The sequence below is a fragment of the Artibeus jamaicensis genome, unplaced genomic scaffold (assembly GCF_021234435.1).
Source record: "Artibeus jamaicensis isolate MK-2021 breed Jamaican fruit bat unplaced genomic scaffold, CSHL_Jam_final contig_477, whole genome shotgun sequence".
In the NCBI taxonomy this organism is placed as follows: Eukaryota; Metazoa; Chordata; class Mammalia; order Chiroptera; family Phyllostomidae; genus Artibeus; species Artibeus jamaicensis.
Genome location: NW_026521854.1, coordinates 4,512,712 through 4,526,009, shown reverse-complemented (window position 1 = coordinate 4,526,009; position 13,298 = coordinate 4,512,712). Strand labels below are relative to the sequence as shown.

General features: G+C 59.5%; 1 protein-coding gene across 4 annotated transcripts in view; it reads right to left on the bottom strand.

The window, feature by feature from the left end:
* The window catches only part of GFRA2 (GDNF family receptor alpha 2), an 80,641-nt gene that overhangs the window by 53,963 nt on the left and 13,380 nt on the right, over positions 1-13,298 (bottom strand). For all 4 annotated transcript variants that reach the window (XM_037152715.2, XM_037152713.2, XM_037152712.2 and 1 more), the window contains exon 4: positions 12,833-12,916. In XM_037152715.2, coding sequence (XP_037008610.2) covers positions 12,833-12,916 — 84 coding nt within the window. The remainder of the gene's footprint in view (positions 1-12,832; positions 12,917-13,298) is intronic.

Below are 13,298 nucleotides of genomic sequence, written 5' to 3'. Positions count from 1 at the left end.
CGACCCCCAACGGGGTCAGAGAGGCAGGGGCGGGAAGGCAGCGGAAGGGCCCCAGGCAGACGGAACCGGTGGCAGGGCAGGAGTCGACGGCAGCGGCCCTGTGCTCGGAGATGGAGACCGACCGGAAGACGGCCGTGCAGAGGTGACTGCAGACTGAGTGACAGTTCGCCAGACACGGACACCTGCAGGACACGGCATGCCCGCCCCTCCCCACGAGCGGGTCCCTGAGCTGGCGCCACAGCACTCTGCCCGGGGCCAGGCAAGGATCGGAGGACACTGTCTACCCAAACGCCGTTCTAGAAGCACGGCCTCCAGGGGGGCTCCCCGTGACCAGCCAGGTGGTTCTTTCACGGTCAGTGCACCTGTCAGGTCGCTGGCCGAAGGGAAGGGCGCAGCGGCCTGGGCCGAGGCGGAGGACAGCAAGGACGGAACCCGGCCCCAGAGAGGGGCAGGGCGGCGACCACAAATGGAACAGCAGCTCATTTCGGCCTGCCGCCACTTTTAGCTTCCCCAGGTGCTCTGTCCCCGCTGCTCTTGGCGTGTTTCTGAGCTAATGCCAGTGTAATTATAGCCTTAGCCGCTTCCATTTGGAGCCTGAACAGTGAGAGCTTTTGCTGGGAGGCGGCAGATGTCAACCCCTGGGCCAAAACTTGGTAAATTTCTTAGGAAAAAAAATACAAGGAAAAATGTGGTAATAGTCCTTGTAACTGCCTAGTTACCAGGAAGACGTCCTTTCTGATCCACCCTGAGTGGGTACAGGTGCCCGACGACCAGGCCCCACTGCACAGTGGGGCCAGGAACTGGCCTTGCTTCAGGCCGTCCTTGTAAGTGAAGAGGTGTGGGGCTGGCCCGTGGGCCAGCGGAGCCTCTCCGCCCACACGGCTTTGTTTTCCTCTCTGAGAGGCCCCACTAGGAAGCGCAGAGGAGGTACTGGACTCCAAACAGCAGCCTCGCCTAGGGTGGGCCCCCGCCCCTACACTACGATGTCCAAAAAGCACGCACACACTCCCACCCCACTCCCTGTACAGAGAGATGAGACCACACAGGAAACTGCCAGGGGCTCGGGAGCCAACGATGCATCCCAGGCCTGGGCAGACCCACCCTCTGGCTCCTCCTTCCTGCCCTCGTGGGTCTCCCAGGCACGCTGACAGGAGCCCAGTGGCCGACGCTGACAGGAGCGAATGGTAACAGCTGCCCCAGGAGATGAGGCTGGATTTAACCAGGCCCGGCACATTCCCAAACCTACCAGCTCCAGCCCCAAGGGTCACATTCTGGCTTCTTCACCACCATCCGCGCCCCCCCCACCCTGGCCCCTCCCTTGGTGTGGGCAGAGTGATGACCACAAACAACCACAAAGGGGCCGCCCCACCCACCCCCTCCGCTCCTGGGGTGCTGCCCTGAGCCAATAGCCTCGTGTCCCTCCAACTTCAAACCGAATGCCCTTTAGATTTTTGTCTGACGCGTGCAGAGCTTCCGTCCCCGGGGTACCGGCTGTGTCGTTTTGGCTGTGTTTCCAGTACCACTGCTCTTACATTTAATTATTTGCCTCTTTAAATCCCTTCCTTAAATTCAATGAAATATTAAATTTCTTTTTGACTCACTCTAAATTTTTCAGTGCCCACCTAGATTTGTCCTAAATGATAAGGTGTATGTTGGTTCTGAGTTTTTCTGGTATGTGTTTAAATGCGCTGCTGTTAGAACACCAACGCTCATTCCCGTGCTCACAGCCCCTCCCAGGTGCACGGTGTGTGAGCCCCGGAAGGGAAGTGCTGGGGTCACGTCTCGAAGTCGGTGCACTGTGATGGGCTGGGGCTGCCTGCTGGACACAAGCACAGGCCCCGCCCCAGCCCCCCGGTGTCGGGAGCTCCGGGCCGGCACCCAGGAACCTGGATTTCCCCAGCTCCCCACCACCCGGAGGCTGCCCTCCAAAGGGGGTGAACCAGAGACTTAGCGGAGAGGCTGAGCTGCCCAGGTGCAGCCCCCAAACGGGCACACACGCCACCCAGCACACAACTTTGCACAAAGGCAAAGGAAGGCAGGCGGTTTGTGGCCGGTGTTGTCACCAGAGCATGCCCCCACCCAACTGAGAGGGTCATCGAGGCGACTCTCCAACCAGCAGGCCTCTCTCTACAGAAACAGCAATGGTACCTGTGACCCTTCCAAGCCAATGGGGCCCGGTGTTTCAGCTCCCCTTCCGGGTTTCCAGGAACCTGCCAGCCTAGTCCCTTGCCCGTCACCCCATTTCTAGCCCCACCCCAAGCCCACCCTGGGTTCCAGGGCCATGCTCAGCAGCTCCTCCACTACAGTGGGGGTCACAGACCTGGGCCCAAATTCCGTCTGTGCCTCTCCCGGCTGTGCGAACCCCAGACAGAGCCAGACCCTCTCTGGGTCTCATTTCCCCACCTGAAACTCTATATAATCTCCTACATTTTGTGACTTTCCTGCCTACCCACACCCCCGACACACACACATGTGCAAGACTCTGCACAGAGAAAGCTCCGAGTCCCACCCTATCTCTACGAGCAGCTAAAAAACGTCTAGCCTGGCCCTGTGCAAACACAGCCAATATCCACACAGCAACAGACACACACACACTCACAACCACGCCCACCTCCTCCGTGCACGGCACCCAATACCCCTGTCTATCAGCAGCCAATCAAACAGCTGTCAGTCAGCAAAAACCTGCACATACCAACTACATATCCTAGAAATCCAGCCGTGAACCAGAAAGACAGAGTCCCCACTCTCCGGGGACTTTTATTCCCAGGAGAAGACTGGGACTGAACACATAAATGAGTAAGGTAATTTAAAGTGTAGTGAGTGCTATGAAGAAAATAAAACGCATCCCAGGTCGGACCCCCATGAAGGAAGGGCAGGTGCCGAAGTCCTGAGACAGCCAGGAGCCTGGCGTGTTCACAGGCAGAAGGAAGGGTAAGGTGGCTGGAGCTTCCTGGACAGACCAAAAGGAAGAGGAGGGACAGCGGGGGAAGACGAGGTGGGACCCTGCAGGGTAAGAACTTCCGATTTTTATTCCAAAATGCAAAGTTCCTAGAGGGTTTTAAGGAGGCAAGTCTGCTGACCTCATTGACTTTGGTCCACTTCTGGAAGACAGAGAACTCATCGGGGGGCCGGGCTGCAGAGGAAACCAGCTGTGGGCTGCTGCCGTGGCCGGGGCAGCCGGTGGGGGCTCGGCGGCGTGGTGACCGCACAGAGGACAAAAACTAACCCCCTGCACACACAGGGTGGGGCAGAAGCAGGTTCCCAGTTGGGAGTACGCCAAACACAGAGTGTGCTCTTGTATTATTACTTAATAACTGCCATATTATTTTCCAAATGAACAACTGTAAGCCTGCTCTTGCCCCACCCTGTATTTAGAGATAAAGCCCACGGGGTGGGGGAGGCGCTGAGTGAGAAGACAGAACGCAGAGGAAAGTGCCAGGTTTCCGGCCTGAGCACCAGCACGATGGAACTATCTTGTGAAGCAGGAAGACCTGGGAAGGAGGAAGGAAGGGCTGAGCGGATAACTCTGTTCCGACTGAAGTCCGAGTCGCCCATTAGGTGTCCAAGTGGAGATGCTGAGAAGGCAGAAGGACAGATGAGCCTGGAGGTCAGGGGAGAGGGCTGAGCTACAGACACAAACTGAGCCTAAGTGACTGGAGGCTAATTTGAAGCCACCTAACTAAATGAGGTGGCAGAGACAGGCTCCGGGTGCCACCAAGTAGTGGGGATGGGAAGGAGTGGACCACGAGGTGGTGGAAAGCAGGAGACACGGTGTCATGAAAGCGAAGACGAGCTTCAAAAAGGAGGGCGCCCACCAAGTGCAAATAATGAGGTCGGGACTGCAGACTGAGCAGGCTGGCACAGGCCAAGCGGGGAGGCAGAGGCTGAGGAGGGAGAGCGAGGGACCCGCCTTCACTGGTGGGCTGTCCAGGCCCCCACCAGCCCCACCGCACCTCCTGCCCTCAGGGGGCCACCCAAGCCCAGGACCATCACAGCATGGCGTCCTGAGCACCTTCTACGTGCTGGAGAATTGAAGGGAGCTGCCTACACTCCCACCCTCCTGGTGCTTACACTCTAGGGCCAACAGACAGTAGACTCAAGTAGCAAATGCTTTGGCTGGAGGCTCGCTGGCCTGGCTCCCTAAGCATCCCTGCTGCCCGCTCAGGGCTGGGCTACAATCATAGCAGGGACTCCAGCCCAGCACGGGTCTGAGAGGTAAAGAACTCAGCTGCGCCACCAATGGGAGGAGCAAACACGCACGGCTCGCAACCTCTTTGAGCCTCATTCTCATCTGCAAGGTGGAGCTACACCCCCCACCCGGCTGACACACAGGATGGCCACACTAAAGACCACACTGGAAAATGCAGACAAAAAGGCTCACAGTTTCCAGCCCACAGCCCTGCGGCGACAGATGCCAGGTGAAGAGCTAGTCTCCTGGTGGAAGGCCCTCTCCTGCATCTCCTGGTTTTCACAGGGCCCTGCTAACACAGGCCTGTCCTGTGTGCCTGTCACTCCAACCCTCGCATACCACACCCCAAAAGATAAAAGGTCCCCCATCGCCCCATCAGTGAGCAAGACGCAGCCTTCAGCACTCCCTCTGCTCATCCAGGAAGCCTAAGAGAAAGGGCCTTGGGGACCTTTCTCACATTGGCTGGCCAGGAGCCTGGGCATCAACTGGTGCCTCAGTTTCCTGAAGAGATGACCAGCCAGAGCCAGCATGCCTCACCTGCCACCTCTGGGTCAAGACACAGGGATCCCGTGGGACCCTGGCCCTGGTCCCCTGCTGCTCTGTTTGGCCAGGTGTGGTCCAGGCTTTTTTACATCCTCTCGACACTTCCCCACCCCGGCACGCAGGGGAGCAGCTACATTTCGGAAGCAGGCAACCCACCAAAAGTCGATCTGATGAATGACAAGTTCACTGAAAATCAATTCCTTTTGAATATCACTTTCTATCTTGTCACATTTTAACCACTGTCAGAATTCCTTTAATTCTTCAAAAAGCCGATTTGTCTTAACTGTGCGAGTTTAGCGATTGAAATTTCATTATTCCACATCTGAAGGGACCTTCTTCAGCCACTTTTGAGGGCTCTCTGTCCTTTCAAATACAGTTTCGGTGGATCACGTTTTCAATATTTAGGATTTTTACCATTTTCCCACCATTCCCACAACGGTGTATCAGCTTGAATTCTGCACGTATAACGATTCAAAAGCAAACTGAGGCACTTCGCACCGCGTGATCCTGGGCCCGTCACCGCATCTGCTCCCCCTGTGAACGGACCCCGCGCGGGAGGCGCCACCACAAGCTCCACTTTGCTCCTGAGAGGGAGCCCACTTTCTCGCCGTGAGGCGTCTACATCGGCCACGGCCCTCGGACCCCCAAACTCAGCACACCCGAGAGCAGCCACACAGGCCATTTGCAAAGATCTTCAGAAGCCATGAAACCCAATTCCGTGTAAACTTCTAAAAGCTTTAAAAACAACAACAAAAAGCCGACTTTTGGTAAATCAGTAAACTTGGTAAAATTGGTAATTTGGTCACTTAGCATACTGAGTTTAAAGGGTACCTACCCCTTGGCAGCTCACGAATGGCCAAACTCTGGGCCCAGGGCAGGTGGGGGTCCTGCCACCAGCCACCACCTTACAAGCCCTTAGGACTGTGGCCACCAGCCACGCCATCCCCGCTGCCTGCCCTGGGGAAGGACCTCATACCCGGCTTGCCGGCCTCCTTCCCTCCCCTCCCCAGCGGCTCCCGCTCCCTGTGCAGCCTCCGTTGTTCCTGGGGAGGCCGGGCTCCTGTCCCAGTTGCTCTGGGCTCCCCTCCCCCACCTCCTTCTCAGGGACATCAGTCCCGAAATCACCCCTCTCTCTGCCCCTTCACCTTTCCCCCTCCAGTGGGGCATCGCCAACAGCCCCGCACCAGCCTCCATCACTGCCCATCTCAGAACACAAGGGCCTTCCCCTCACACCTGCATCGGCTCCCAGCATGCAAGGGGCACCCAGGGAAGACGTGGGGGCTCAGGTACACCCACACCGCTCCTGCAGAGAGGGGTCTCAGGTTCAGAGGTCAGTGACACGTCCTCAGACCTCAAGAAGTCCCTAAGCACACATCTGCAGGTTCAGAGCACTCACAGTTTCTGTTGACAGGGCACAGACGGTCCCTCCGACCTTCAAACGCCCCTCGGGACTCACCCCTGACCCCTGCTCCCCGGCGTCCCTCAGAGGTGAGCAAGAAGCGTCCCCCTGGGGGGGAGGCATGGCCCCTCAACCCTGTCCCACTCAGTTCTTCTCCCTCCTGCCCTCCTTCCTTCCCTATCCACACGCAGAAGGGTCACAGCCAGATACATGCACACCACATGCACACATACACACACACAACCACCCCCATGTACATACTACTGAAGTGTGTACCAAGCACACACCTACACACCCTCTGACCTCCCTTAGACACATTCCTCGCTATGCCCACCCCTGGGATTATGTCGGCACAAGTGGAGAGGAGGGACATCCCCGGGGCTGTCATTTACACCCCGCCTCCCGTCTGGATAACTAGTTCTAGTTCACGGCTAAGCCAGGAGCGCGCTCCAGGGGACAGGCCCTGCAGAGCTGCCTCAGGAACTCTTAAGAGCAGGAAGAGCCCACTCAGCACTCCCCGCACCCGCCAGGGGCCCAGCCTGTCTGATGGGGAGCAAGCAGGCAGGCACCCCTAGGAGACGTTATCTGAAGAGTACCAAAAGATACCTTCCCCCAGAACACCTCACCCCAACCACAACAGCTGCAATTCTACCGTTAAAAAGCCTTGTTTAGGGTACCATTTTGTTCTCTCCTTTTTTTTTTTTCATAGCAATTTCTTCCTTATACATGAAGTCAATCGGACATGAACTCATCAAAGCTCTGCTCACACCTTAAGAAGAGCAAATTCTGCCACCCACAGACAGGAGCCTGAGGTCCTGCCACTGACGGGGGAGGGGAAAGGATATAAAGGGGGTCAAGGACAGGACACAGGGGCAGAGCAGGCTCCTCCAGTCTCCCCACATGCCTCAGCCCCTGTGGTCGGGAAGCTGGCTCCTCCCAGTCAGTCCCAACTGCTGACGAGCCAGGTGAGCCACTGGTCCCTGGCCCCTCCACGCACACACCCTCCTTCTCCCAGTCCCCGAGTCCTCTGCCCCACCCCTACCTTCTCCTTGGCCATGGGACAAATTCTCTGAAAGGGGAGGTGTGAGAGGTGACAGAGCCAAAGCAAAAGCTGTTTCTGTCGACACTCAGTCTCTGACAGCTGTTAGAAGAATGAGACTTTCAAATTTAAATAACATGCTCCTGCACTGGCTCAGGAAGACAACCTGAGGATAAACAGGTTACTGCTGGAACCACTGTGCGCAGGGAGGTAGGGGGACAGGGAGAGAGGTGGCCGGCTCCTCACTTCCTCCGAGGCCCTCCATCCCCAGCCCCCACCTCCTCCTCCGGGGGGCTGCCTCGGAAAGGGATCTCCGAGGGGCACTAGCCACCCCACTGAACTTCAGGGGGCTGCTCTGCAACCCAAGGGGAGGAGGGGCTCGGGCCTCAAAGGCTCAGGCACTCCCCCAGGACGGCAGGGAAGGCAGGGGACCCCAGGCACCCAGCAGAGCTGAGCCAGACCTGACCTTTCCCACCCACCCCCACCAGGGACACCGAGGCAGCCTTCCCGGGGGGACTGAAGCCCTCCCCCACCCAAGGGCAGCTCAGCTCCTCTCGAGGGACTCCAGCACCCCAGCCGAGCAGTCACCTGAGCTCCACCGTCCGGATGAGCCCTGGGCAGCCATTCCCAGGGACGAGACCCCAGAGGGTCCTTCTCCCACCTGCTGCAAGGGTCTCTATCCAGTGTCCTCGGAGCCCACACAGTTCACAAGACGTGTGGTTCCTTCAACACCCTGGGCCCGGCCAGGCCTCCACGCCGACGCCACCAGGACGTCAGGCCCCACTCTCCTCCTCCAGGACCTTCCTGGTTTCCCCAGGCACGGCCTCCCCTGGACTGCCACCAGCAATAAACCACCAGTGGGTGTCTGCCAGCCCCACGGGACAGTGAGGACGTGGGTCCGATTTAACTTAAAGCGGAGTCTTCTGTGGAACGCACGAGCACTCCCCCCGCGTTTACTGGACTGAATGTGCGCCTCCCGAGGCGCCCGGCCCCACTCCGGCTCGAACTGTGAGCGCCTGGCCAGGGTCCCTCCGGAACCTCAGTACTCCTCCAACGCAGCTCACACATGCACCTCAGGCTGGCCCGGGTCTCCTGGTCACCTTTCTTGTGCAGGTCTAACCCCTCACACTGAACCATTAGCGCCCTCCAGCCCCCAACAAAGCCACCATGGCCGCGGCCACCTCCGGCCGGTGCTCCAGTGGCGCCGTGGGGGAGCTGTGCGCCTGCCATCGCAGACCCCCACTGGGCAGGCCGACCTGCTCCAAGGTACAGGTGAGCAACAGGAAATGCGGAGGGTTCAAGTGACCCACCCTGTGTCACCCAGAAGGTAGGGTGAGGCCAGGGCTCAAAACTAGGGCAGGGGGCCTCAGAGCCCACACCCACCTGCTCTCCCAGGATGCTCCGGGGGGGTTGCCCTAGGGGAGCAGCACTGACGCAGAGACCAGCCCCCACGACCCCCTCGGGTGACAGCAGGCATGGTGATAAGGGACAGAGTGCAACGGCACCAAGGCAGGGTGCTGTTCCCCTCTCAGGCCATATGCAGGGCTTCTCCACAGAGGGAGGGCCCCTCCCACCAGAGTCTCCAACAAAAACACGCCTGGGCCTCTCCGGCTCAGTCCAGGCAAGGCGGCCGAGTGCAGAGGCTTGCAGGCCCACGGAGACGATGGACGCAGCCCGCCTCTCCTTCCCCCGCCCAGGAAACTGCCAGGGTCCGGCCTCTAGCTGCTGTGTTCCCTCACGAAGTCACAGTGCGGCGTGGAGGCCACGGAGGGGCGACCTGTGGGGCCACGCTGGGCAAAGGCAGAACTAGGGTTCGAGCCTCAGTCTCTGTCTGTCCCTTCTCCCTGGGCCTCAGCTTCCTTTTCTGTCGGGGGAAAGGGTGGGCCTAGATGGTCTCTAGTCCCCTTCCAGCTGCAGAACAGACAAGAGCGTCCGCGTGGATACACTGCACGCCCACACACCCAGAAGTGCTGGCAGGGAAGCGAGGCCCTGGAGACGCCTGCCCCTCTGCAACCACGCAGGCCGCCTGCCTGCCGCTTCTCCCTGTCCCTTAGGCACGGCCCCCGGCTGTGAGGACAACCGCCGCCCTGGGTCCTCATCGTGCAGGCCTCCCTGCAGGTGGACGGGCTCCTCTGCTCCCCTCACGCTCTCCACGTCGCCCGCCTGGACCGCCTCTTCCTTCCCTGAGAAGCCCTTCTCTCTCCTCTCCACCTTAGCCCATCCCCTCCGCCTCCCCAGAAAAAATCAGCTGGAGTCCAGCATTCACAAGGTCACAGAGACTTGGGGACGGAGGGGCACGGCTGGAGCCCTGCCGTCTCCACATCCCCCCCTGGCCTGGACAGTGTCAGCGGAGAGGCAACCCCCAGTCCCTCTCCACTCTCGGTGAATCCTCCTCATGGGGCCCGTTAGCAAGTATCACAGTCCCACAGGACAAACACGCGCACCACAGCTCCAAAAGGCTGCAGCGAGGCCCCAGGTCACACATCCTTATGGGGGCGAGCCAGGATTCAAACACAGCCTGGGGTGGTTCGGGGCCCACACGCTCTTCCCACTCGCCAGGGGCAACAAGTACACCAAACACTCCATTTCGTGTCTCCAAGGGCAGCTTGAATTGCTAGTTACAGGACAAACGTCATTTCTTCCCTAACGAAACCTCCTCTCTCCTGCCTGCAAGGCTTGGGCAGTACACTGGATGCCTCCCCCGTCACTGTTATCCTGGTTCTGGGTGGAGCCACACTGCTGTCCTCCTGGCCTTGGACTTGGGACTAACTGGACACCAGAAATCCCAGAACCAGCCACTGAACCCAGGGCCTGTGTCTGAACTAGGCAGAGAGCAGGGGAGGGCTCCCCCTGCCCCAGGGCCTCCGGCCCCAGAGTGTCAGGGAACCCTGGTGGCTTTCCTGGCCAGCGGAACGCCAGCAGAGACAGCAGGTGACAGATAAAGAGACCACACGTTCCGGATGCCTTGCACTGGGCCCCGAAATCTCAAACACCAAAGAGAAAACAGCGACGGAGCCCCACACAGGAGGGAGCAGCAGCACCGTTCTTGGAGTCCCTGGGGCCCCCGCCCAGGGCCACCAAGGTGGGGGAGGCAGCATGCCACCAGGTGTGGGTGTGTGGAGGTGGGAGCGGCTCCACACGGCCCCACAGGGCAGCAGGCTTATCTCCCCACAGAGGGAGTCCAAGCTCTTCGGTCAGCCAGGCCAGGCCTGCCCACCAGCAGGCTCCCGGCAGGAGACACTTGTGCCCAGACAGTGAGCTCTCAGCTGGCAGGGCAGCCTGGCGGGCGCTGGCCACCATCTGAGCTCCAAGCCACCCTGCTGGCACTGCCGCCATCACCAGGGAGCCCTGGTGAGGACAGGGCGGGGCATGAGTCCCAGGGCCTGCCCCCTTTCTGCAGTAAGGAAATGTGAGGTCCAGAGCAGAAAGGGACCAGCCCACGCCCTCCAGCTGACTGCTGGCAGAGAAGGCCCTGGGACCGGGCCGCCTGGCTCCCCACCAGCCTCCTCCTCTCTGCTGAGCCCACCCTGGCTCGCTGGGTTTCCTGGGGGCCAGGCCAGGGCCTCCTCATCAGCTGCCCGCCCAAGTTTCCCCCGGCAGAGCCGGTGCCAGGGCACCCACTCCAGGGCTGCCGGGTCGTGATAGGGGCCAACGGGCAAGATGAGGAGGCAGCCACCACGGACCCCGAAGCCCTGCGTTCACTGCAGGGAGCAGTCCCCGGGGGCCCCGGCACCCAGGGCCTTGCGGGCTCAGTGCGTCTGGGCAGCAGGTGAAGGAGCTGGCCCAGCGAGTGCAGACCCAGTCATTTCCTCATCTGTCTTGTCGACATCCTCGTCCCACAGAGTGTCAAGTCCATTAAGTAAAGATTTTCTGCTAGGAAGACACTTCACGTGAGCCAGGGAAGCAGCAGGGGCGAGACTGAAGTGGGCAGTCCTGACCTTCAACCTTCAGGGAGCTAATCCCGAAGGCCCCCTCCCACACAGTGGTGCTGGGGTGGGGGCTGGTACCGGGGCCACTGGTGGGCGGGAAATGGGTGCCTCTCCACCAGGAGGACGGCGACACCCTCCAAGGAACAAGAGCTGGGTCTCCGTTTGGCAAAAAAGGTGGATAATACAGTGGCTTGTGGCCCTCCAAAACCCAACCCTGATAAAATGTTACTTCTTGACTTTTGCTATGGACTAAATCATGGCCCTCAAAGAGCTGTAGCCCCCAGTGTGACTGTGTTTGAAGAGAGGGCTTTCAGGAAGGAATTGAGGTTAAAGGAGGTTATGAGGACCGGGCTCTAATATGACAGGACCGTGGCCTTATGGGAGCGCTTGCTCTCTCTCTCCCACCCCCTCTCTCTCCTTCCCCCCCACCCTCCCCAACTCTCCTGTCCTACCCCACCCTGCGAGGACCCAGTGAGAAGGTGGCCATCTGTAAGTCAGAGAGAGCTCTCACCAGAAACCAAACCCTGCTGGACCCTGAACTTGAACTTCCAGCCTCCAGAACTGTGTAAAGCAAGACAGTATTTCTCTAGTTAGAATTCATTTTTCTCCTTAGGGGGTAATAACGGGGTAAAAAGTTTGAGCAACACTGTGCTGGAGAAGTCGTCGTGTGGAAGGGCTTGGGGTCTAGCAGCCTTTCAGTCACAGCTCAGAGCTTCCTCTCTGGCAGCACGTGTGCCCTCAGGTGCTGCCTGGTGACCTCTGGGGTAGTCACAGCTTGGGGAGGGGGCACTACTGGCAGCAAGTGACCAGAGGCCAGGGACGCTGCTCAACATCCTACAATGCACAGGGTGGGCCGTTCTCCCAGGAGACACACCCAGGCCAAAGTTATCAGTAGCGGTGCTGTTGAGAAACCCTCGTTTAAAGCAAAAGAAACTTCAAAGGGCTTCACATCCTCTACGAACCACCTGGAAACCTGGGGCCTTGCACCCAGGGATCCCAGGGAACAAGCCGGCCCTGCCACCTTGGAACACCAGCAGCGGCTCCAGGAAGAGCTCACCCCCATCCCCCACAGAGCAGTTCCAAGGCCCCCACAGGGCCCAGGCAGGGCCGCACTGCTCGGGGCACAATACGTGGGGCCCACTGGTCCCCCGGACAGCAAAGGGAACAAAAAACCAAAAAAACCATCAGGCTCCTACACATGGACCAGGACAAGCAAAGCCAGAGTTCAACCTTGGCCTTCCCCCTCTCTGGGGCAGGCAGAGTGGGAAGGGCCAGGGGTGCAAGGAGCAGAGCCCTCAGGGCAAAGAGGAAGCTGAGCAGCACGGATGGCAGGGACATGAGTGCCAGTGACCACAGCTGGCACGTCCCAGACACCACCGCAGCAGGCCGGGCCCTCAACAACCACTGGCTCACTCAGACTCCGAGAGAACCCACGAGGCAGCTGAGGAAACTGAGGCACGAAAAGTTTGAACAGCTGGAACGGAAAAGCTGGGGACCTGGAAAGAAGGGCCCATTGGGGCAAGACAGGTGACAGAATAGGAGAGTGATGTCAGCTGTCAGATTCAAGCCCTGCTGCCTGGCCGCACGTGCTGGGCAGTCCCCATAAACGTTTCACCGCACACGCAGGTGAGGATCTGCTGATCTGAGGATCGGCGCGCCTGAGCCAAGGCCAGGGCTCCCTCTGCCCCCTGGGCCCAGAGGAGAACCAGTGAGCCCGGCCCGCACCCGCTCACCTGAGAAGATTGAAGCAAGCCTGAAGATGTCCGAGAGGCGGGAGGTGACCGGCTCGTAGGGCGAGGCCTCATAAAACTCCTCACCTGGAAAAGAGAGCTTCGTCAGGCACAGGTGGCCCTCCTGAAAATGAGGGGCATGTTATGTTGGGCATGTCACATGGCTCCAGCCAGAGTAGAAGGTCAGACGGCCAAGGAACTCAGCCATGACCTCCTGGCCTGACCTGCCCTGTTCTAAGGATTTCCAAATGCTCATGGGAAGAAGGCACAGGGGAGGTGGCACCATGACAGCCCAGGGAAGGCCAGGTCCCATCCTTCAGCACAACATCACAATACATCCTCACTTCACAATACAGGGCTTGCAGGTGGTCCAGAGAGGTGAAGCGACCCGCCTGAGACGGCACAGCTGCTCACAGCCAAGCTGCAGCTGGACTTGGTGCCCCGGGCCTCACTCCCGAGCTCTCTCCCA